General features: G+C 39.9%; 1 protein-coding gene across 1 annotated transcript in view; it reads left to right on the top strand.

Annotated features, from left to right (window-relative positions):
• Positions 1-25,255, top strand: part of GDPD4 (glycerophosphodiester phosphodiesterase domain containing 4) — a 100,111-nt gene that overhangs the window by 57,717 nt on the left and 17,139 nt on the right. Inside the window, exons 11-12 of the mRNA XM_055422433.2 lie at positions 13,266-13,487; positions 16,179-16,333. Coding sequence (XP_055278408.2) covers positions 13,266-13,487; positions 16,179-16,333 — 377 coding nt within the window. The remainder of the gene's footprint in view (positions 1-13,265; positions 13,488-16,178; positions 16,334-25,255) is intronic.

Here is a 25,255-nt window from a genome sequence, read left to right as displayed (position 1 = left end):
TTCTAATTTCATACTTTCGTGGTTTATAAAGTTACTTGATATGATTTCATCCTCAATTTATCGAGCCTTGATTTGTGGCCTGGCATATAATCCAAGAGAATGTTCCATGTACCCTTCAAAAGAATCATAGTCTGCTGTTTCTGAATGGAATGTTCTAAATATGTTTAGCAAGTCTTTTGTTCAGATGTGTCATTTAAGTAAGATGTTTCCTTATTGATTTTCTGTTAGGGTGATCTGTGCATCAAAGTAATTAAGGTCCTAAAATACCCCCACCATTATTGTGTTACCCTCAGTTTCTTTCTGTTTGTTCATTAATGTTGCTTTATATGTTCAGGTGCTTCTACAGTTGGTACACATATATTTACAATGTTAGTTAGTTCAGTCGATCAGTTGTGTCTGACTCTTTGCAACCCCATGGACTGCAGCACACCAGGCTTCACTGTCTATCACTAACTCCTGGAGCTTGCTCAAATTCATGTCCATCAAATCGGTGATGCCATCCAGCCATCTCATCCTCTGTTGTCCCCTTCTCCTGCCTTCAATCTTTTCTAGCATCAGGGTCTTTTCCAGTGACTCAGTTCTTCGCATCAGGTGGCCAAAGTACTGGAGTTTCAGCTTCAGCATCAGTTCTTCCAGTGAATATTCAGGACTGATTTCTTTTAGGATTGACTGGCTGGATCTCCTTGCAGCCCAAGGGACTCAAGAGTTTTCTCTAACACCACAGTTCAAAAGCATCAATTCCTCAGTGCTCAGCTTTCTTTATAGTCCAGCACTCACATCCATACATGACGACTGGCCTTGACTGGATGGACCTTTGTTGGCAGAGTATCATCTCTGCTTTTTAATATGCTGTCTAGATTGGTCATAGCTTTTCTTCCAAGAAGGAAGTGTCTCCATTGTTTCTCCATTTCTCCACTTACAATGTTTTAGCTTCTTATTGGATTCATCCCTTTACCTTTATGTAATGTCCCTCTTTGTTTCTTGTTAAAGTCTTTGTTTCAAAGTCAGTTTTGTTATGTAGTATTGCTACCCCAGCTTTTTTTTGCATGAAATAGTTTTTCTCATTCTCTGGCTCTCAATCTGTATGTGTCTGTAGATTTGAAGTGATTCTCTTGTAGGTAACTTATATATACATGTATGCGTGCTTAGTCACTCAGTCGTGTTCAACTCTTTGCAGCCCTGTGGACTGTAGCCCAGTAGGCTCCTCTGTCCATGGGATTCTCTAGGCAAGAATACTTGAGTGGGTAGCCATTTCCTTCTCCAGGGGATACTCCTGACCCAGGGATTGAACCCAGGTCTTCTGCATTGTAGGTGGATTCTTTACTGGCTAAGCCACCAGGGAAGTCCTAGCTTGTACATGGGTCTGGTTTTTTGTCCACTGTTCTATTCTATGACCTTTTAGTTCGTTTAGATTTAAATAAATGATTGATAGTTATATACTTATTGCTATGCCCACAAGTTATTGTAGTTTTTTTTCTTCTTTTTATCTCTTCTTTAGTGATTTGATGACTATCTTAGTGTTATTTTTGAACTCATTTCTCTTTTTTGTGTATGTGTTAGAAATTTGTGGTTTATGGTTAGCATGGAGTCTGTGCGTGTGTGTGTGATTATTTTAAATTATTTACCTCTTAAGTTCAAGTATATTATAGCAACTTTACATTTTTACCTCCTGCCTACTCTCCATGTTTAATGTGCTAACATATTTTACATATTTTTATTTTATGTCTCAATTAACCATTTATTGTGGATATAGATGATTTTGCAACTTTTTTCTTGTAACTTTACTACTAAGTTTATAAAGGTCAAATCTACTACCTTTAGTTAATATTTGCCTTTACCAGTGAGATTTCTCCTTTTGTAATTTTCATATTTCTAGGTGTGATCTTTCCATTCCACTTAGAGTTCCCTTTAACTTTTCTTATTTAGCTTTTGCTTATCTGGAAAATTCTTTATCTCACCTTCAAATCTAAATAATAAACTTACTGGGTAGACTCTTATTGGCTATAGATTTTGTCCTCCATCACTTTGACTATATCATGCCACTTCCTTCTGGCCTGCAAATTTCTCCTGAAATGTTAGTTGATAGTCTTATGAGAGTTTCCTTGTACATAATTGATTGCCTTTCCCTTGCTGATTTTAAGATTCTTGCTTTATCTTTATTTTTTACCATTTTAATTTTAATATGTCTTGGTGTGGATCTCTTTGGATTTGTCTTATTTGGGACTCTGTGATTTCTTGATGTGCATATTTCTTTCCTTTCCCAGGTTAGGGAAGTTTTTACTATCATGTCTTCAAATAAGTTTTCTGCCACTTTTGAAAGACCTGAACAGACGGTTCTTCTGAATAACTGTCTTCAGAATAAGACATACAGATGGCTAATAAACACATGAAAAGATGCTCTACATTGTCCATTATTAGAGAAAGGCAAATCAAAGCTACAATGATGTATCATCTCACACTAGTAAGGATGGCTATCATCAAAAAGTCTACAAACAATAGATGCTGGAGAGGGTGTAGAGAAAAGGGAACCCTCATACACTCTTGGTGGGAATGCAAACTGATACAACCACTATGAAGAAGAATATGGAGAGTCCTTAAAACAACTAAAAATAAAGCTATCATACTACTCAACAGTCCCACTACTGGTACTGGGCATTTACCCTGAGGAAACCATAATTGAAAAAGACACATGTACCCCAGCATTCATTGCAGGACTATTTACAATAGCAAGGACATGGAAGAAACCTAGATGTCCAACAGCAGATGAATGGATAAGAAAATTGTGATACATACACACAATGGAATATTACTCAGGTATTAAAAGGAACACATTTGAGACAGTTCTAATGAGGCGGGCGAACCTTGAGCCTATTATACAGAGTGAAGTAAGTCAGAAAGAGAAAAACAAATATTGTGTATAAACACATATATATGGAATCTAGAAAAATAGTACTGACAGTCCTGTGTGCAGGACAGCAGAGGAGACACAGATATAAAGAACAGACTTTTGGACTCAGTGAGAGGAGGAGAGAGTGGGATGATTTGAGATGGTAGCACTGAAACACATACACTACCGTATGTAAATTAGACACCCAGTGGGAGTTTGATGTATGTTGCAGGAAACCCAAAGCCAGTGCTCTGTGACAGCCAGGAGGGATGGAGTCAGTATGTATGCCTGAGGAAGATTTATATTGATGTATGCCAGTTCAGTTCAGTTCAGTCACTCAGTCATATTCTATTCTTTGCAACCCCATGAACCGCAGCATGCCAGGCCTCCCTGTCCATCACCAACTCCCGGAGTCCACCCAAACCCATGTATATTGAGTCAGTGATGCCATCCAACCATCTCTTCCTCTGTCGACCCCTTCTCCTCCTGCCCTCAATCTTTCCCAGCATCAGGTTCTTTTCAAATCAGTCAGCTTTTCACATCAGATGGCCAAAGTATTGGAGTTTCAGCTTCAACATCAGTCCTTCCAGTGAACACCCAGGACTGATCTTCTTTTAGGATGGACTGGTTGGATCTCCTTGCAGTCCAAGGGACTCTCAAGAGTCTTCTCCAACACCACAGTTCTAATGCATCAATTCTTTGGCACTCAGCTTTCTTTATAGTCCAACTCTCACATCCATACATGACCACAGGAAAAACCATAGCCTTGACTAGACAGAACTTTGTTGACAAAATAATGTCTCTGCTTTTTAATATGCAGTCTAGGTTGGTCATAACTTTCCTGCCAAGGAGTAAGCGCCTTTTAATTTCATGGCTGCGATCAACATCCGCAGTGATTTTGGAGCCCCAAAAACTAAAGTCTGACACTGTTTCCACTGTTTCCCCATCTATTTCCCATGAAGTGATGGGACCAGATGCCATGATCTTTGTTTTCTGAATGTTGAGCTTTAAGCCAACCTTTTCACTCTCCTCTTTCACTTTCATCAAGAGGCTTTTGAGTTCCTCTTCACTTTCTGCCATAAGGGTGGTGTCATCTGCATATCTGAGGTTATTGATATTTCTCCCAGCAATCTTGATTCCAGCTTGTGCTTCTTCCAGACCAGAGTTTCTCATGATGTACTCTGCATATAAGTTAAATAAGCAGGGTGACAATATACAACCTTGACGTACTCCTTTTCCTATTTGGAACCAGTCTGTTGTTCCATGTCCAGTTCTGACTGTTGCTTCCTGACCTGCATACAGGTTTCTCAAGAGGCAGGTCAGGTGGTCTGGTATTTCTGTCTCTTTCAGAATGTTCCACAGTTTATTGTGATCCATACAGTCAAAGGCTTTGGCATAGTCAATGAAGCAGAAATAGATGTTTTTCTGGAACTCTCTTGCTTTTTCCATGATCCAGCAGATGTTGGCAATGTGATCTCTGGTTCCTCTACCTTTTCTAAACCAGCTTGAACATCTGTTCATGGTTCACATATTGCTGAAGCCTGGCTTGGAGAATTTTGAGGATGATTTTACTAGCATGTGTTCAGTTCAGTTAAGTTCAGTTCAGTCGCTCAGTCGTGTCCGACTCTTTGCAACCCCATGAATCACACTAGCGTGTGAGATGAGTGCAATTGTGCGGTAGTCTGAGCATTCTTTGGCATTGCCTTTCTTTGGGACTGGAATGAAGACTGACCTTCTCCAGTCCTGTGGCCACTGCTGAGTTTTCCAAATTTGCTTGCATATTGAGTGCAGCACTTTCACAGCATCATCTTTCAGGATTTGAAATAGCTCCACTGGGATTCCATCACCTCCACTAGCTTTGTTCGTAGTAATGCTTCTTAAGGCCCACTTAACTTCACATTCTAGGATGTCGGGCTCTAGGTGAGTGATCACACAATCGTGATTATCTGGGTCGTGAAGATCTTTTTTGTACAGTTTTCTGTGTATTCTTGCCACCTCTTCTTAATATCTTCTGCTTCTGTTAGATCCCTACCATTTCTGTCCTTTATTGAGCCCATCTTTGCATGAAATGTTTCCTCGGTATCTCTAATTTTCTTGACGAGGTCTCTAGTCTTTCCCATTCTATTGTTTTCCTCTATTTCTTTGCACTGATCGCTAAGGAAGGCTGTCTTATCCCTCCTTGCTCTTCTTTGGAATTCTGCATTCAGATGGTATATCTTTCTTTTTCTCCTTTGCTTTTCGCTTCCTTTCTTTTCACAGGTATTTGTAAGGCCTCCTCAGACAGCCATTTTGCTTTTTTGCATTTCTTTTTCTTGGGGACGGTCTTGATCCCTGTCTCCTGTACAATGTCATGAACCTCAGTCCATAGTTCTTCAGGTACTCTATCAGATCTAGTCCCTTAAATCTATTTCTCACTTCCACTGTATAGTCATAAGGGATTTGATTTAGGTCATACCTGAATGGTCTAGTGGTTTTCTTCACTTTCTTCAATTTCAGTCTGAATTTGGCAATAAGGATTTCATAATCTGAGCCACAGTCAGCTCCCGGTCTTGTTTTTGCTGACTGTATAGAGCTTCTCCATCTTTGGCTGCAAAGAATATAATCAGTCTGATTTCGGTGTTGACCCTCTGGTGATGTATGCCGGAGGCCATCACAATATTGTAATTATTCTCCAATTAAAGTTAAAAAATATTTTCTGTCATTTAAAAAAAATCTTTTCTCCTTCTGGCACTCTGTAATGAATGTGAATATTAGTATGCCTGATGTAATTTCAGAAGTTTCTTAAACAATCACCAGTAAAAAATTTTTTTTCTTGTTTTCTTTTTAACTTGGGTGATTTCTACTATTCTGTCTGTCTTCTAATTCACTGAGCCATTCCTCTGTATTATCTCTAATTTCCTATTGATTCATCTGGTTTTTTTTTATTTCACTTATTGCAGTCTTTAGCTCTGTTTGATTCTTCTTTATATTTTCTCTTTGTTCAACTTCCCACTATTTTTATCCATTCTTCTCCCCTCTCTATTCATTGAATATCTTTATGGACATTACCTTGAGCTCTTTATCGGGTAAATTGCTCATCTCAGGTTTTCTTAATTCATCTTTAGAGTCTTTTTCTTGTTTCTCTGTTTGGAACATTTTCCTCTGTCTTCTTACTTTGCCAGATTCTCTATGATTATTTCTAAGTATTGGGTAGGTAAGTTACATTTCCTGATCTGGGATAAATGAACTAATGTTAGAGATGTCCTATGGCGCCCAGCAGCACATTCCCTTCTTGTCACCTTAGCTATATGCTTTAGGAGTTCTCCTCCACCCTGCAATCTGGGCTGCAAGGGCCCTTGTGTTGTGATAGGTAAGCTACTGTGAGCACATTTTTAAGCAAGACTGGCTCGTGCCCACTTGGCTGCCTAACCCTGCCTTGTACAGTGGCTGCCATTCCTCTGTGGACAAGGTCTGGTCCTAGAGCAGCTACCTGTGCACCTGAGGTGTTTTCAGGGATGGTACCAGACTCCTTGTGATGGGATTGAAGGAAAGTTACATGGCTTAAAATAGCCTGGAGTTAAAACTCCCCTCCAGGTCCTCCCCACCATTCTATGCAAAACAAAGAACTCTCTCACCCAAAGAAAAAAATGGACATTAAGGTTGATTATGCCCAGCTCCCAGCTGGTCCAGCCTCTGGCCGATTTCCAAAATTCCTTGCCCCAGCCATTTAAGAGATAACTAACTACTCCAAATAACCTTGGAGAAGAACAGGCCCCCTTAAGACAGTAACTTTCCACGTACATGCCTATGTATACCTACTCTTTTCTTGGATACGTGCAGCAGCTCGCTAATCTGACTGCTGCCCCTTCTCACCTCATTAAAGGTGATCTCTTCCTGTAAAGTGCCAGTCTCATTCTTTTTCTGAACCTCGCCTTCTCTAACTCTCTTACCTTACAGGGATCATTTCCCAGCATGGCTGGTTATGTGGCTTAGGGACTTCTGGGGCTGGTTCTGACCTGGCAGTGGGCAGGGCTAGATCCTGGAGCAGCTGGCTGGATAGCCTGATCAGTGAGTTTCCTGGGGATGGTAATGGCTTGGAAGCCTGGTGGGCAGGCTATGCCCTGGAACTAATACATGAGAGGGAGGCATCCAAAATGGTGCTTTCCAGCACCAGTGCTTCTGTGGTAAAAGCAGATCCCAAATGCAGCTGCTGCCAGTGTCAGTGTTCCCAGGGTGAGTCCCAATTTCCTACTGCCTCTCCAGTGGCTCGGCCAAGATTGGCAAGTAAGTCTGACTAGGCTCCTTTCAAATTATCGCCTTTGTGGTGGGTCTCAGCGCATGTCAGGTTTTTGTGGGTGCCCTGAAAAAGCAGCGTATCTATTTCCTTTAAACTCCCTGCTCTCTAGTATACAAATACTGCAGGCCTTCAAAGCCAGACGTTCTGGAGGCTCTTCTTCCCCGTACAGGACCCTTGAGCTAGACAGTCTTATGTGGGGCTCACACTACTTGCTTCTTGGGGAAAGTATTCTGAGATTATTTTCCTTCCTTTTGTGAATTGCCTCCCTGATGTATGGATCTTCACACTACCATGTCTCTAGCTTCTTTTTTTAATATCTGGAGTTGTGAAAATATTTTCTATGAGTCTTCAGGTGGTTCTCATAGATACTTGCTCTTTCAGTGGTTGTAATTTTGATATGCCCTTGGGAGAAGGAGATCTCAGGGTTTTTCTACCATGCTATTTTGGTCACAACCCTAATTGTCCTGTTTCATAATCAACTGATACATTGGATCATCCAGCAGCCCTTCTACATGTAATTTCTCTAAGCCTAAGGCATAGAGAACTGAAAACCTTTTAATACCGTTTTTTGCTTGAGGAACAAGATGTTTTTGTGGAGAACTTAAGTTTGTTTTCATTCTAGCTTGTTACTTACTGGAGATTTTTTAAAATACTAAGCCACAGGTTACAGATAGTCTAAACTGGCTTTGACCCATTCCAGTGTGGGACTTCCCTGGTGGTTCAGCAGTAAAGAACCCACCTGCAATAGGAGATATGGCAAAAGCCACAGGTTCGATTGTTGAGTCAGGGAGATACCCTGGAGAAAGAAATGGCAACCCACTCCAGTATTCTTGCCTGGAAAATCCCATAACAGCCCATGGAGTCTCAAAAGAGTCAGACAAAACTTGTTGGCTAAACAACAGCATTCCAGATTATTTTAAATATTTTTAAAATGAGGCTTCGTTAACTTAAGCTATTACTTCTTAAAACCTACTCGGATCTAGTTTTAAGCTCTCCTGTTAATCTTGATGGTTTTTGCTACTTCAATTTTTTGTCCAAGTTATTCTTGAAAGTCTTAATGAATATACTTGTATACAGCATTTCCTATTCCTTTTGCCATTTAGGGTCATTTTAGAAATTATACACAAATGAATTATTTAAATCCTATCTTGACCTTTTCCTATCCAGTTTTTCCACAACAGTTAAGTGAATTATTTGGCCTAGAACAGGTAGAGTCTAACAAAATCTTTAATTCTGAAACAGATTTCTCTTTTCATGATGATTAAGAAAACCCTTAATTATTAACTTCTGCTCATGTCTAAACCATGGTTTAATTCAACACTGATATTCTGCCTTGTGGATATTATGAAATATGATTCTTTATTTCTTGAGAAAAAAGTTAGAAAGGATAGCTTTCTTAGGGTGTATGGGAATAAGAAGAAATACAAAGGGTGGAATTAGATTGAATATAAATTTATGTCAAGAAAAAGATTGCTTTAGTCTTGAAAAAATGTGAGTAGCTACTGCTTCCTTCTCTTGAGAGAAAACCTTCTATCACTGACTTCACCAACAAGTGATCTGAAATTGGAAAATGATGGTAAAAGTAGCCATCTACTAAGTTTAATATAGGCAATATATATATGGACTGGGCTTCCCTGATAACTCAGTTGGTAAAGAATCTGCCTGCAATACAGGAGACTCTGGTTCAATTCCTGGGTCAGGAAGATCCACTGGAGAAGGGATAGGCTACCCACTCCAGTATTCTTGGGATGCCCTTGTGACTCAGCTGATAAAGAATCCACTTGCAATGCAGGAGACCTGGGTTTGATCCCTGGGTTGGGAAGATCCCCTGGAGAAGGGAAAGGCTACCCACTCCAGTATTCTGGCCTGGAGAATTCCACAGACTGTGTAGTTCATGGGGTCCCAAAGAGTCGAACACAACTGAGTGACTTTCACTTTCACTTCATATATGTGGACTGAAGTATAAGATGTAATGCTGTGTAATACCAAAAAAAAGACAGTTCCTGCTGTGAAAAAGTTATATTCAGTAGAAGCAGTAGAGTGAGGGAATTGTTATGAATTATGCAATATTCTGTGTACCAGACATGCTTCTAACCCCAGAAAATATCTTATCATATTTAATAATCAAAATAATCATGATAAATGCACAGATAATTCCTCCCCTTTCCCATTTTATACTTTGGACAATAAAGATTTTGAGAATCTAAGTGGTTTTATTGAGGTTACAGAGCAACAAGCATATGAAGCCAGAATTTTAATATGACTTCAGAAGTATACAACTAAGTATAGAGAACAGAATTAAAGGGGCATAAAAATGAAACATCTTGGGTGTTAACCACTTACTGAAATGGCAGACTACTTCAGTATTCTTGCCTTGAGAACCCCATGAACAATAGAAAAAGGCAAAAAGATAAGATACTGAAAGATGAACTCCCCAGGTCGATAGATGCCTATATGCTCCTGGAGGAGAGTGGAGAAGTAACTCCAGAAAGAATGAAGAGGCGCAGCCAAAGCGAAAACACGACCCAGTTGTGGATGTGACTAGTGATGGAAGTAAAGTCCAATGCTGTCAAGAACAATATTTCATAGGAACCTGGAATGTTAAGTCCATGAATCAAGGCAAATTGGAAGTGGTCAAACAGTAGATGGCAAGGGTGATCATCGACAATTTAGGAATCAGTGAACTAAAATGGACCAGAATGGGCGAATTTAACTCAGATGACCATTATATGTACCACTATGGGCAAGAATCCCTTAGAAGAAATGGAGTAGCCCTCATAGTCAACAGGTGTCCAAAATACAGTACTTGGGTGCAATCTCAAAAATGACAGAATGATTTCTATTCGTTTCCAAGGCAAAACATTCAATATCACAGTAATCCAAGTTTGTGCCCCAACCAGTAATGCTAAAGAAGGTGAAGTTGAACGGCTCTATGAAGACTTACAAAACCTTCTAGAGCTAACACCCAAAAAAAGATATCCTTTTCATCATAAGGGACTGGAATGCAAAAGTAGGAAGTCAAGAGATACCTGAAGTAACAGGCAAATTTGGCCTTTGAGTACAAAATGAAGCAGGGCAAAGTCTAACAGAGTTTTGCCAAGAGAACACACTGATCATAGCAAACTCCCTCTTCCACCAACACAAAAGACTACTCTACATATGGACATCACCAGATGGTTAATACCAAAATCAGATTGATTATATTCTTTGCAACCAAAGATGGAGAAGCTCTATACAGTCAGCAAAAACAAGACCAGGAGCTGACTGTGGCTCAGATCATGAACTCTTTATTGCCAAATTCAGACTGAAATTGAAGAAAGTAGGGAAAAACCACTAGACCATTCAGGTATGACCTAAATCAAATCCCTTACAATTATACAGTGAAACTGACAAATAGATTCAAGGGGTTGGATCTGATAGACAGAGTGCCTGAAGAACTATGGACAGAGGTTCATGACATTGTACAGGAGGCAGGGATCAAGACCGTCCCCAAGAAAAAGAAATGCAAAAAGGCAAAATAGTTGTCTGAAGAAGGCTTACAAATGGCTGAGAAAAGAAGAGAAGTTAAAGGCAAAGGAGAAAAGGAAAGGTATACCCATTTGAATGCAGAGTTCCAAAGAATAGCAAGGAGAGATAAGAAAGACTTCCTCAGTGATCAGTGCAAAGAAATAGAGGAAAACAATAGAATGGGAAAGATTAGAGATCTCGCCAAGAAAATTAGAGATACCGAGGAAACATTTCATGCAAAGATGGGCTCAATAAAGGACAGAAAGGGTAGGGACCTAACAGAAGCAGAAGATATTAAGAAGACATGGCAAGAATACACAGAAGAACTGTACAAAAAAGATCTTCACGACCCAGATAATCATGATTCTGTGATCACTCACACTCACCTAGAGCCAGATATCCTGGAATGTGAAATCAAGTGGGCCTTAAGAAGCATCACTACAAACAAAGCTAGTGGAGGTGATGGAATTCCAGTGGAGCTATTTCAAGTCCTAAAAGGCAATGCTGTGAAAGTGCTACACAAAATAAGCCAGCAAATTTGGAAAACTCAGCAGTGGCCACAGGACTGGAAAAGGTCAGTTTTCATTACAATCCCAAAGAAAGGCTATGCCAGAGAATGCTCAAACTACTGCACAATTGCACTCATCTCACAAAAGTCTAGCCAAGTAATGTTCAAAATTCTCCAAGCCAGACTTCAACAGTACATGAACCATGAACTTCCAGATGTTCAAGCTGGATTTAGAAAAGGCAGAGGAACCAGAGATCAAATTGCCAACATCCATTGGATCATCAAGAAAGCAAGAGAGTTCCAGAAAAGCATCTATTTCTGCTTTATTTACAACAAACTGTGGAAAATTCTTCAAGAGATGGGAATACCAAACCACCTTACCTGCCTCCTGAGAAATCTGTATGCAGGTCAGGAAGCAACAGTTAGTACCAGACATGGGGAAATGGATTAGTTCCAAATCAAGAAAGGAGTATGTCAAGGCTGTGTATTGTCACCCTACTTATATAACTTATATACAGAGTACATCGAGCAAAATGCCAGGCTGGATGAAGCACAAGCTGAAATCAAGACTGCCAGGAGAAATATCAATAACCTCAGATATGCAGATGACACCACCTTTATGGCAGAAAGCGGAGAGGAACTAAAGAGCCTCTTGTTGAAAGTGAAAGAGGAGAGTGAAAAAGTTGGCTTAAAACTCAACATTCAACAAAATAAGATCATGGCATCCAACCCCATCACTTCATGGCAAATAGATGGGGAAACAGTGGAAACAGTGAAAGACTATTTTGGGGGGCTCCAAAATCACTCCAGATTGTGACTGCAGCCATGAAATTAAAAGACACTTGCTCCTTGGGAGAAAAGTTATGACCAACCTAGACAACATGTTAAAAAGCAGAGACATTACTTTGCCAACAAAGGTCCGTCTAGTCAAGGCTATGGTTTTTCCAGTAGTCATGTATGGATGTGAATGTTGGACTATAAAGAAAGCTGAGCACTGAAGAATTGATGCTTTTGAACTGTGGTGTTAGAGAAAACTCTTGAGTCCCTTGGGCTGCAAGGAGATCCAACCAGTCCACCCTAAAGGAGATCAGTCCTGAATATTCATTGGAATACTGTAACTGAAGCTGAAATGCCAATACTTTGGCCTCCTGATAAGAAGAACTGATTCATTGAAAAAGACCCTGATGCTGACCAAGATTGAAGGCAGGAAGAGAAGGGGATGACAGAGTATGAGATGGTTGAATAGCATCACTGACTCAATGGGTATGAGTTTGAGCAAGCTCCGGGAGTTGGTGTTGAACAGGGAAACCTAGTTTGCTGCAGTCCATAGGGTTGCAAAGAGTTGGACACTACTGAGCGACTGAACTGAAACTGAACTGAAAAATGAACCATTTGGAGTTTAATGCCACCAAAGTCTCTTTAGTTCAGAATTATTTAAGGAAGTATTCATGAAGGAGGTAGCATTTAACTAAACTTTGCAAATAGCAGAAAGGATTTTAATAGGTTAGTATGGCAAGACAGATCCCTTGAAGGAGGAAATGGCAACACACTCCAATATTTTGCCAGGAAAATCCCAAAGACAGAGGAGCCTAGAGAACTGTGTTATAGTCCATGGAGCTGCAAAGAGTCAGACACGACTAAACACATACACACACAGCAAGTAAGCAATAGAGCTAGGATTGGGTCCAACTGATCTTTAAACCAAAGTCCTTTTTTTCTACATTACACATAACTAGAACAGTGAGAGAAAATGTGGGAAACAAGTGAAACTAAAACTGAATTATATTACCTTGAATTTAAAAAAAGGTTGGAAAGGAAGTTCAGGAGGAAAATAGGAAGGCCCTTCAGTTCGAATACAGCAGATTCTGTTACAGAATAAATCATTGAAAATACTGTCACTAACTATGGAGATCACATTTCGTTTCTCTTCTTGGCTGCTCTTATCTCTGGACCAGTATTTCAGAAGACTTGGTTGGTTGAATAGTAGTGGACCAACATGAAGGTAGGGCTTGGTGTGGGGCTAAAAGCATGAGAATTGGAAAATACTTTTGATAGGAGCTAATGTTTTCTCTGATATACTTTTTTAGATCAAACCATTTTTCAGTATGAAACCTCTATCAGAGGCTGATAGGGAAAGAGCAAGAAATCAGAAGATTCCAAAACTAAGTGAATTATTGGAAATTGCACGGAAGGCAAAAAAATTGGTGATATTTGATCTTAATGCCCCTCCACAATCACATCCTTCCAGATCATCATATATCCGCCTTGTAGTACGCGTGATCCTTGACTCTAAGATTGAGCAACATCTGGTACGTCTATCTCAGTATTTATGGTAGAGGTTGGGAAGTGGGTAGCATAGCATTTGAACCTGAACTACCGTGTAATCTTCCCTGGAATGGTTCTACTCCCTGTAGAAAATGGAATTGGCTGCTTATATAGCTACTGGGTTGGCCAAAAATTCCTTCAGTTTTTAAGTAAAAATAAAAGACATATTTTAGTTTTACCAAGAGGTTTATTGAACAACGTATCCACTATTTTGTTTCACTAAAAAAGAGGTAAAGGTGCATGCTCAGTTGTGTCTGACTCTTCGCCACTCCATGGACTATGACCTGCTGGGTTCTTCTCTCCATGGAATTTTCCAGGCAAGAGTACTAGAGTGGGTTGCCATTTCCTACTCCAAGGGATCTTCCCAACCAAGAGATCAAACCCGTGTCTCTTGCATCTCCTGCATTGGCAGGCGGTTTCTTTACCACTGCACCACCTAAGAGGCCTTATCTTTTGCCACTTTTCAAGCAACTTCATAATTTAATCTTCCAAAACTTCCTATCTTTGGGGGCAGAACTGTTCCAGGTACAATTTACAGCTTTCCAGGGAATTGAAATTTTTTCCATTAAGAGAATTTTGTAAATACCAAAATAAATGGAAATCCAAAGATGCAATGTCTGGTGAATATAGCAGATGAATCAGAACTTCCTAGCTAAGCTGTAACAGTTTTTGCCTGGTCATCAAAGAAACATACAATTTTGCATTATTCATGATGAAAGATTATTCATTTTCTTTTGACTAATTCTGGTTGCTTGTTGTTGAGTGCTGCTTTCAGTTGGTCTGATTGGGAGCAGTACTTGCAGAATTAATCATTTGGTTTTCTGGAAGGAGCTCATAATAGAGAACCCCCCTGCCCCCTGCCAATCCCACCATACACATCATCACCTTCTTTGGATGAAGACTGGCTTTTGGTGTGCTTAGTGATAATTTATTTTGCTTGCCCCATGGTATCTTCAATTCCACATTATTGTACAGTATCCAGTTTTCATTGCCTGTCACAACATGTTTTAAAAACAGAACATTTTCATTATGTTTCAGCAGAGAATCGCTTGCAAAAATACCTTCAAGAGTTTTTTTTTTTCCTTAATTTATGTGGAACCCAAACATCAAAGCAATTAACGTTACCATGGTGGTGCAAATGATTTTCAACACTTGATTTGGATTTGGATATTTTGAGTATGTTGGCTATTCTCATGTGGTATAACATTGATTGTTCTCAATTAATACCTCAGTTTGATTGCTATCAGCTTCAACTGGTCTTTATGACCATGAAGCATCATCCAGCGAGAAATCTCCAGCATGAAACTTCACAAACCACTTTTGACATGTTCCATCTGTTACAGCACCTTCTCCATACACTGCACAAATCTTTTTTTGCGTTTCAGTTGTGTTTTTGCTTTTCTTGAAAAACTAGAGCATAATATGTCAAAAATGTGACCTTTTTCTTTCAATATTGAAATGGCTACGCTAAAATTCTCCAATTTTGATAAGTTTTTTTTAATGCACACTAATATTTCAGCTGTCACAATACAATCTAATAAAATTGTCTCAAATGAAGTTAAAGACAACTAAGTGCTGCTCAAGCCATCTTATGGGAAAAAAAAGAAAAGAATAAAATTTTTGGTCAACCCAATACATGTGACAGTCTATGAGTGAGCCAGTTAAATTTGTATCCGTAGGGAAAACATTGAGGCTGTTTGCTGTTCCAAACCAATGTCACCACTGTGTTGAAAGGGAATGTGTGTAATAGCTATATGATGTGACCAAGGCAATGGCAAGCCACTCCAGTATTCTTGCCTAGAAAATCCCTTGGATGGAGGAGCCTGGTAGGCTGCAGTCCGTGGGGTCACTAAGGGTCGGACACGACTGAGCGACTTTACTTTCACTTTTCACTCTCACACATTGGAGAAGGAAATAGCAACCCACTCCAGTGTTCTTGCCTGGAGAATCCCAGGGAAGGGGGAGCCTGGTGGGCTTTCATCTATGGGGTCACACAGAGTCGGACATGACTGAAGTGACTTAGCAGCAGCAGCAGCAGCAGCACCATCATCAACATACCTCTCTTAGAGGAAGGGCCTTAGAGAAAGAGAACGCTAAGACTTTCAATACCAGCTTTCATTTATGATATAGAAAGTTCTTATTTCAGCTGAAAATTTATTCATCATATTTTCCAGAAAGCTCTGCATTTTGGCAGTCAGTCATTCCACATATCTTTAATTCTCAGAATATGGAAGAATGCCATGAATGAAACAAATATCTGTCATTTCACAAATAGAACTCTTTCCACAGATAAGTCATAATAGCATTTCCTGTTGACAGGAAATTACTCTTCTCAAAGATGATTTGCATCATCATCAGCCAGAAGAGATGTTTATCATTCTGATCCCTCCTCCACACCTACCACCTATTCATCCGCTTTAGCTACTGTAGTGACACAGTGAACCCTTGGCCCCATGATGTTAACTGGGAAAACTCAGCTCCAGAACCACCCTGGTGAAAGCCCCATTACGAGAGTTCACCAGACAATATTAGGCCAGGTTGACTCTTTCATCAAGGGCTAGAGACTCTGCTCCCTATTAACCCATGCTGGAATGAGACTTCTCCCATTCTACGTGAGGCTGTTTGTACCTAGACAGCTGATTATCCACTGAAAGACTTACTGTTTCTCCTTGCAGATTATTTGGTTACCAGGTTCTGAGAGAGATTACGTCAGGAGCACAGCTCCTGGTTTTCAGCATATTGGCCGGTTATTCACCATCGAAAGACTTACAAAAGAAAGGATCACTAGAATAAACGTTGACTACAAGAACTTGTTCTACAATGGGTTGAAGTAAGTGTTTAACCACACCTCTCTTGGTGTGTGTTGTCTTTCTTGCACAAAATCTGCATCCCAGCCAAGCTACTTAGATTTCTCCTCCCATCTCAAGAATTTCTGTGTGTGGCTATCTTTGTGAAATTCTGTATTTTCCTCTTCTTACCCTTCCCTCCCTGTCTGCCAAAAAACGTTTATTAAGAGTAGAGTCTGTTCCTGGAACATAGTCTTTAGCCCCTCCTCCTGTCCTCCAGTCTCTCATCATTTAACCCACTTTTGTGTATTCTTGGTGTTTTTCTTTTTAGGTAATGTAAGTATTTGAAAAGTCAGAACTCAAAAAGTTGTGGATGTCCTCTGCCATTACCAGATAGATTCCAGAACTTTATAAATGGCTTTGTGATCCAGATATCAAGATCTCTTATAGTATAAACAAAAATTATTAAACATAAAATTTATAAATATTATAATTAGAGATACATTTTCAGAATTAAAAGTACCTGGGAATAAAATAACTTTTTCAAATTTATTAATCACTGCTTACATTAATCCCTATACCCTTTCTGTTAAAAGTAATTTTTTCAGATAACTCTAAATGCTTCAGAGACAAAGTTCCCTTGGAGATACAGATGTAGCTATATTTATGAGTATAGATGCAGATGTAGTTACAAATATATATATCCAAAATTTCCCTGGGCTAGTAAAAATCCCCCTAGTTACTTTTCTGTGTTTCAAGCCTTGAACTACGCTGTTGTATTCACCTGGATACCAATAAAAGGTATTGCCAATTTATTACACTCCATTTGAATTAATATTATTCCACAGTATAGAGTACAGAATATTAAGTCCTTCAGTTCAGTTGCTTCATTTGCTATTAGTTTCTCCCATTCTGAAGGCTGTCTTTTCACCTTGCTTATAGTTTCCTTTGCTGTGCAGAAGCTTTTAATTTTAATTAGGTCCCATTTGTTTATTTTTGCTTTTATTTCCAATATTCTGGGAGGTGGGTCATAGAGGATCCTGTTGTGGTTTATGTCGGAGAGTGTTTTGCTTATGTTCTCCTCTAGGAGTTTTAAGGTTTCTGGTCTTACGTTTAGATCTTTAATCCATTTTGAGTTTGTTTTTGTGTATGGTGTTAGAAAATGTTCTAGTTTCATTCTTTTACAAGTGGCTGACCAGTTTTCCCAGCCCAACTTGTTAAAGATATTGTCTTTTCTCCATTGAATATTCTTGCCTCCTTTGTCAAAGATAAGGAGTCCATAGGTGCGTGGATTTATCTCTGGGCTTTCTGTTTTGTTCCATTGATCTATATTTCTGTCTTTGTGCCAGTACCATACTGTCTTGATGACTGTGGCTTTGTAGTAGAGCCTGAAGTCCAGCATGTTGATTCCTCCATTTCTATTCTTTCTCAAGATTGCTTTGGCTATTCAAGGTCTTTTGTATTTCAATACAAATTGTGAAATTATTTGTTCTACCTCTGTGAAAAATATCGTTGGTAGCTTCATAGGGATTGCATTATTCTATAGATTACTTTGGGTAGTATCTTAATTTTCACTATATTGATTCTTCTGATCCATGAACATGGTATATTTCTCCATCTATTAGTGTCCTCTTTGATTTCTTTCACCAGTGTTTTATAGTTTTCTATATATAGGTCTTTTGTTTCTTTAGGTAGATACATTCCTAAGTATTTTATTCTTTTCATTGCAATGGTGAATGGAATTGCTTCCTTAATTTCTTTTTCTATTTTCTCATTACTGGTGTATAGGAATGCAAGGGATTTCTGTGTGTTGATTTTATATCCTCCAACTTTACTATATTCAATGATTCAGTTCAGTTCAGTTCAGTCACTCAGTCGTGTCCAACTCTTTGCGACCCCATGAATCACAGCACGCCAGGCCTCCCTGTCCATCACCAACTCCCTGAGTTCACTCAAACTCATGTCCATCGAGTCGGTGATGCCATCCAGCCGTCTCATTCTCTGTCGTCACCTTCTCCTCCTGCCCCCAATACCTTCCAGCATCAGAGTCTTTTCCAGTGAGTCAGCTCTTTGTATGAGGTGACCAAAGTATTGGAGTTTCAGCTTCAACATGTCCTTCCAATGAAAACCCAGGACTGATCTCCTTTAGAATGGACTGGTGGGATATTCTTGCAGTGAAATGGACTCTCAAGAGTCTTCTCTAACACCACAGTTCAAAACTATCAATTTTTTGGTGATCAGCTTTCTTCACAGTCCAACTTTCACATACATACAAGACCACTGGAAAAACCATAGCCTTGACTAGACGGACCTTGGTGGGCAAAGTAATGTCTCTGCTTTTTAATATGCTATCTAGGTTGCTCATAACTTTCCTTCCAACGAGTAAGCGTCTTTTAATTTCATAGCTGCAACCAGCATCCACAGTGATTTTGGAGCCCAAAAAAATAAAGTCTGACACTGTATCCACTATTTCTTCATCTTTATCCCATGAAGTGACGGGACCGGATGCCATGATCTTCATTTTCTGAATGTTGAGCTTTAAGCCAACATTTTCACTCTCCTCTTTCACTTTCATCAAGAGGCTCTTTAGTTCCTCTTCACTTTCTGCCATAAGGGTGGTGTCATCTGCATATCTGAGGTTATTAATATTTCTCCTGGCAATCTTGATTCCAGCTTGTGCTTCTTCCAGCCCAGCGTTCCTCATGATGTACTCTGCATATAAGTTAAATAAGCAGGGTGACAATATACAACCTTGACATACTCCGCTTCCTATTTGGAACCAGTCTTTGTTCCATGTCCAGTTCTAACTGTTGCTTCCTGACCTGCATACAGGTTTCTCAAGAGGCAGGTCAGGTGATCTGGTATTCCCATCTCTTTCAGAATTTTCCACAGATTATTGTGATCCACATAGTCAAAGGCTTTGGCATAGTCAATAAAGCAGATATAGATGTTTTTATGGAACTGTCTTGCTTTTTCCATGATCCAGTGGATGTTGGCAATTTGATCTCTGGTTCCTCTGCCTTTTGTAAAACCTGCTTGAACATCTGGAATTTCGCGGTTCACATATTGCTGAAGCCTGGCTTGGAGAATTTTGAGCATGACTTTACTAGCGTATGAGATGAGTGCAATTGTGCAGTATTTGAGCATTCTTTGGCATTGCCTTTCTTTGGGATTGGAATGAAAACTGACCTTTTCCAGTCCTGTGGCCACTGCTGAGTTTTCCAAATTTGCTGGCATATTGAGTGCAGCACTTCCACAGCATCATCTTTCAGGATTTGAAATAGCTCAACTGGAATTCTGTCACTTCCACTAGCTTTGTTCGTTCTGATGCTTTCTAAGGCCCACTTGACTTCACATTCCAAGATGTCTGGCTCTAGGTGAGTGATCACACCTTCATGATTATCTGGGTCATGAAGATCTTTTTTGTACAGTTCTTCTGTGTATTCTCGCCACCTCTTCTTAATATCTTCTGCTTCTGTTAAGTCTATACCATTTCTGTCCTTTATCGAGCCCATCTTTGTATGAAATGTTGCCTTGGTGTCTCTACTTTTCTTGAAGAGACCTCTTGTCTTTTCTGTTCTGTTGTTTTCTTCTATTTCTTTGCATTGATCGCTGAGGAAGGCTTTCTTATCTCTGCTTGCTATTCTTTGGAACTCTGCATTCAGATGTTTATATCTTTCCTTTTCTCCTTTGCTTTTTGCTTCTTTTCTTTTCACAGCTATTTGTAAGGCCTCTCCAGAGAGCCATTTTGCTTTTTTGCATTTTTTTTCCCATGGGGATGGTCTTGATCCCTGTCTCCTGTACAATGTCACAAACTTCCGTCCATAGTTCATCAGGCACTCTATCTATCAGATCTAGTCCCTTGAATCTATTTCTCACTTCCACTGTATAATCATAAGGGATTTGATTTAGGTCATATCTGAATGGTCTAGTGGTTTTCCCTACTTTCTTCAATTTAACCCTGAATTTGGCAATAAGAAGTTCAAGATCTGAGCCACAGTCAGCTCCCAGTCTTGTTTTTGCTAACTGCATAGAGCTTCTCCATCTTTGGCTGCAAATTCATTGATTAGCTCTAGTAATTTTGTGGTGGAGTCTTTAGGGTTTTCTATGTAGAGGATCTTTCATCTGCAAACAATGAGAGTTTTACTTCTTTTAAATTTGGATTCCTTTTATTTCTTTTTCTGCTCTTATTGCTGTGGCCAAACCTTCCAAAACTATGTTGAATAGTAGTGATGAGAGTGGGCACCCTTGTCTTGTTCTTGACTTTAGGGGAAATTTCAATTTTTCACCATTGAGGATAATGTTTACTGAGGGTTTATCATATATAGCTTTTATTATGTTGAGGTATGTTCCTTCTATTCCTGCTTTCTGGAGGGTTTTTATCATAAATGGATGTTGAATTTTGTCAAAGGCTTTCTATGCATCTATTGAGATAATCATATGGCTTTTATTTTTCAATTTGTTAATGAGGTGTATTACATTGATTAATTTGCAGATATTGAAGAATCCTTGCATTCCTGGGATAAAGCCCACTTGGTCATGATGTGTGATCTTTTTGATGTGTTGTTGGATTCTGATTGCTAGAATTTTGTTAAGGATTTTTGCATCTATGTTCATCAGTGATATTGGCCTGTAGTTTTCTTTTTTTGTGGGGTCTTTACCAGGTTTTGGGATTAGGGTGATGGTAGGCTCATAGAATGAATTTGGAAGTTTCCCTTCCTCAGCAATTTTCTGGAAGAGTTTGAGTAGGATAGGTGTTAGCTCTTCTCTAAATTTTTGGTAGAATTCAGCTATGAAGCCGTCTGGATCTGGGCTTTTGTTTGCTGGAAGATTTCTGATTACAGCTTCTATTTCCATGCTTGTGATGGGTCTGTTAAGATTTTCTATTTCTTCCTGGTTCAGTTTTGGAAAGTTGTACTTTTCTAAGAATTTGTCCATTTCTTCCAAATTGTCTATTTTATTGCCACATAATTGCTGATAGTATTCTCTAATGATCCTTTGTATTTCTGTGTTGTCGGTTGTGATCTCTCCATTTTCATTTCTAATTTTATTGATTTGGTTCTTCTCCCTTTGTTTCTTGATGAGTCTGGCTAGTGGTTTGTCAATTTTATTTACCCTCTCAAAGAACCAGCTTTTGGCTTTGTTGATTTTTGCTATGGTCTCTTTTTGTTTCTTTTGCATTTATATCTGCTCTAATTTTTAAGATTTCTTTCCATCTACTAACCCTGGGGTTCTTCATTTCTTCCTTTTCTAGTTGCTTTGGGTATAGAGTTAAGTTATTTAGTTGTCTTTTTTCTTGTTTCTTGAGGTCTGCCTTTATTGTTATGAACCTTCCCTTTAGCACTGCTTTTACAGTGTCTCAGAGGTTTGGGGTTGTCGTGTTTTCATTTTCATTCATTTCTATGCCCATTTTGATTTCTCTTTTGATTTCTTCTGTGATTTGTTAGTTATTCAGCAGCGTGTTGTTCAGCCTCCATACATTGGAATTTTTAATAGTTTTTCTCCTGTAATTGAGATCTAATCTTACTGCATTGTGGTCAGAAAAGATGCTTGGAATGATTTAAATCTTTTTTAATTTACCAAGGCTAGATTTATGGCCCAGGATGTGATCTATCCTGGAGAAGATTCCATGTGTGCTTGAGAAAAAGGTGAAATTCATTGTTTTGGAGCGAAATGTCCTATAGATATCAATTAAGTGTAATTGGTCTATTGTATAATTTGAAGTTTGTGTTTCCTTGTTAATTTTCTGTTTAGTTGGTCTATCCATTAGTGAGTGGGGTATTAAAGTCTCCCAGTATTATTATGTTACTGTTAATTTCCCCTTTCATACTTGTTAGCATTTGTCTTACATATTGTGGTGCTCCTATGTTGGGTGCATATATATTTATAATTGTTGTATCTTCTTCTTGGATTGATTCTTTGATCATTATGTAGTGTCCTTCTTTGTCTCTTTTCACAGCCTTCGTTTTAAAGTCTATTTTATCTGATATGAGTATTGCTACTCCTGCTTTCTTTTGGTCTCTAATTGCGTGGAATATGTTTTTCCAGCCCTTCACTTTCAGTCTGTATGTGTCCCTTGTTTCGAGGTGGGTCTCTTGTAGACAACATATAGAGGGGTCTTGTTTTTGTATCCATTCAGCCAGTCTTGTCTTTTGGTTGGGGCATTCAACCCTTTTATACTTAAGGTAAATATTGATAAGTAAGATCCCGTTGCCATTTACTTTATTGTTTTGGGTTCGAGTTTGTACACCCTTTCTGTGTTTCCTGTCTAGAGAGGGTCCTTTAGCATTTGTCGGAGAGCTGGTTTGGTGATACTGAATTCTCTCAGCTTTTGCTTGTCTGTAAAGCTTTCGATTTCTCCTTCATATTTGAATGAGATCCTTGCTGGATACAGTAATCTGAGCTGTAGGTTATTTTCTTTCATCACTTTAAGTATGTCCTGCCATTCCCTCCTGGCCTGAAGAGTTTCTATTGAAAGATCAGCTATTATCCTTATGGGAATCGCCTGTTGTGTTATTTGTTGTTTTTCCCTTGCTGCTTTTAATATTTGTTCTTTGTGTTTGATCTTTGTTAATTTGATTAATATATGTCTTGGGGTATTTCACCTTGGGTTTATCCTGTTTGGGACTTTCTGTGTTTCTTGGACTTGGGTGATTATTTCCTTCCCCATTTTAGGGAAGTTTTCAACTATTATCATCTCAAGTATTTTCTCATGGTCCTTCTTTTTGTCTTCTTCTTCTGGGACTCCTATGATTTGAATGTTGGGGTGTTTAACATTGTCCCAGAGGCCTCTGAGATTGTCCTCATTTCTTTTAATTCGTTTTACCTTTTTCCTCTCTGTTTCATTTACTTCTACCATTCTATCTTCTATCTCACTTATCCTATCTTCTGCCTCTGTTATTCTACTGTTGGCTCCCTCCAGAGTGTTTTTGATCTCATTTATTGCATTATTCATTATATATTGACTCTTTTTTATTTCTTCTAGGTCCTTGTTAAACATTTCTTGCATCTTCTCGATCCTTGTCTCCAGGCTATTTATCTGTAAATCCATTTTGTTTCCAAGATTTTGGATAATTTTCACTATCATTATTCAGAATTCTTTATCAGGTAGATTCCCTATCTCTTCCTCTTTTGTTTGGGTTGGTGGGCATTTATCCTGTTCCTTTACCTGCTGGGTATTTCTCTGCCTCTTCATTTTGCTTATATTGCTGTTTGGGGTGCCCTTTTCATATTCTGGCAGTTTGTGGAGTTCTCTTTATTGTGCAGTTTCCTCGCTGTGGGTGGGGTTGGACGGGTGGCTTGTCAAGGTTTCCTGGTTAGGGAAGCTTGTGTCGGTGTTCTCGTGGGTGGAGCTGGATTTCTTCTCTCTTGAGTGCAATGAAGTGTCCAGTAATGAGTTTTGAGATGTCAGTGGGTTTGGTGTGACTTTGGGCAGCCTGTATATTGAAGCTTACAGCTATGTTCCTGTGTTGCTGGGGAAGTTGCATGGTATTGAACTTGTTGGCCCTGGGGTGGTGCTTGGTTTTAGTGTAGGTATGGAGGCGTTTGATGAGCTCCTATCAATTAATTTTCCCTGGAGTCAGGAGATCTCTGGTGTTCTCAGGATTTCTACTTAAGCCTCCTGCCTCTGGTTTTCAGTCTTATTCTTGCAGTAACCTCAAGACTTCTCCATCTGTCACTTCCAAGGTGGTTCCCTCTGTTTTAGCTTATTCTGTTTGCTGGTCTCTTCAGTGTCTAATTTCCACCCTGACACTAGGGGGTGGTGGTGGACACTTTTTAAGGCTCACTTGTTCAGTCTTCTGTGGGGAGGGAGGAATGCTGCAAACAAATATCACTGACGTCTGTGGGGAGTGCTCACAGTGACTCAGCCACACTGGGTTTGCCCCTGCTCGTGGTGTGTGTTCTTTCCCTGTCTATACTGCTCAGGCTCTAGGTTGCTCTGCCAGGAACTGTCTGAGGCGGGCCCTGGGTTGCATGCACTTCCCAGGTCTACGCCGCTCAGGTTCAGGTACTCGGGTACTCCACAAAGGTGCAGACTCAGTTGGGCCTGCGTTTTGTGCCCTTCCCCAGTCCTAGCAGCTCATGTGACCAGGTGTTTGGTGAGCACAGTCACTGAGACTTATCACCTCCCCAGTCCCTGCCGCTCAGTTTTCTGGGTGTACAACAGGCGCACATTCTCAGGTGGATGTCGACCGTCCAGAATCCCAAGAAGTTTTGGTGAGCAGTGAAGCCTCCTTATAGTTTGGTAGATGATGCCTCTCTGGAGCTGCAATTGCCCCCTTCCGGCTCTGGACGCCCTGCCCTGCCTGTCTTGGCGGGCGATGGGCCATCCGCAGCCAGCTAGCTCTAATCCACACTTTGTTCTGTGAGCAGGTCTGGCAGTGTCTTAGGTTAGGCCTTTTGGCCTTTTCGTGGGGTAGCTATCCCACAGTCTGCTTTCCTATCTCAAGTTAGCTCCCTCAGATTGCCCTGGGGGCATTCAGGCCTGGTCCTTACTCTAAGCAATGCAGCCGGCACCTCCCTACCCAGCCCCCATTTGCTAGTGGCAGATGCGGGCGTCTGCGCTTCTTCTCCACTGGGAGTTACCGTTGGACACGTAATCTGTGGGTTTTGATTATTTATTTTTCCTCCCAGTTATGTTGCCCTCTGAGGTTCCAAGGCTCGCTCCAGACTCGCCACTGAGAGTGTTTCCTGGTATTTGGAAACTTCTCTCTTTTTTAAGACTCCCTATCCAGGACGGATCTCCATCCCTACCTCTTTTGTCTCTCTTTTTATCTTTTATATTTTTTCCTACCTCCTTTCGAAGACAATGGGCTGCTTTTCTGGCTGCCTGATGTCCTCTGCCAGCATTCAGAAGTTGTTTTGTGGAATTTACTCAGCGTTCAAATGTTCTTTCGATGAATTTGTGGGGGAGAAAGTGGTCTCCCCATCCTATTCCTCTGCCTTCTTAGGACCGGACCCCCCCA

The sequence above is a fragment of the Moschus berezovskii genome, chromosome 14, assembly GCF_049115385.1.
Source record: "Moschus berezovskii isolate FMDL1 chromosome 14, NW_MosBer_1.0, whole genome shotgun sequence".
NCBI classification, from domain to species: Eukaryota; Metazoa; Chordata; class Mammalia; order Artiodactyla; family Moschidae; genus Moschus; species Moschus berezovskii.
Note: the sequence above shows the minus strand (reverse complement) of the source record. Positions and strands in the feature narration are given on the sequence as shown.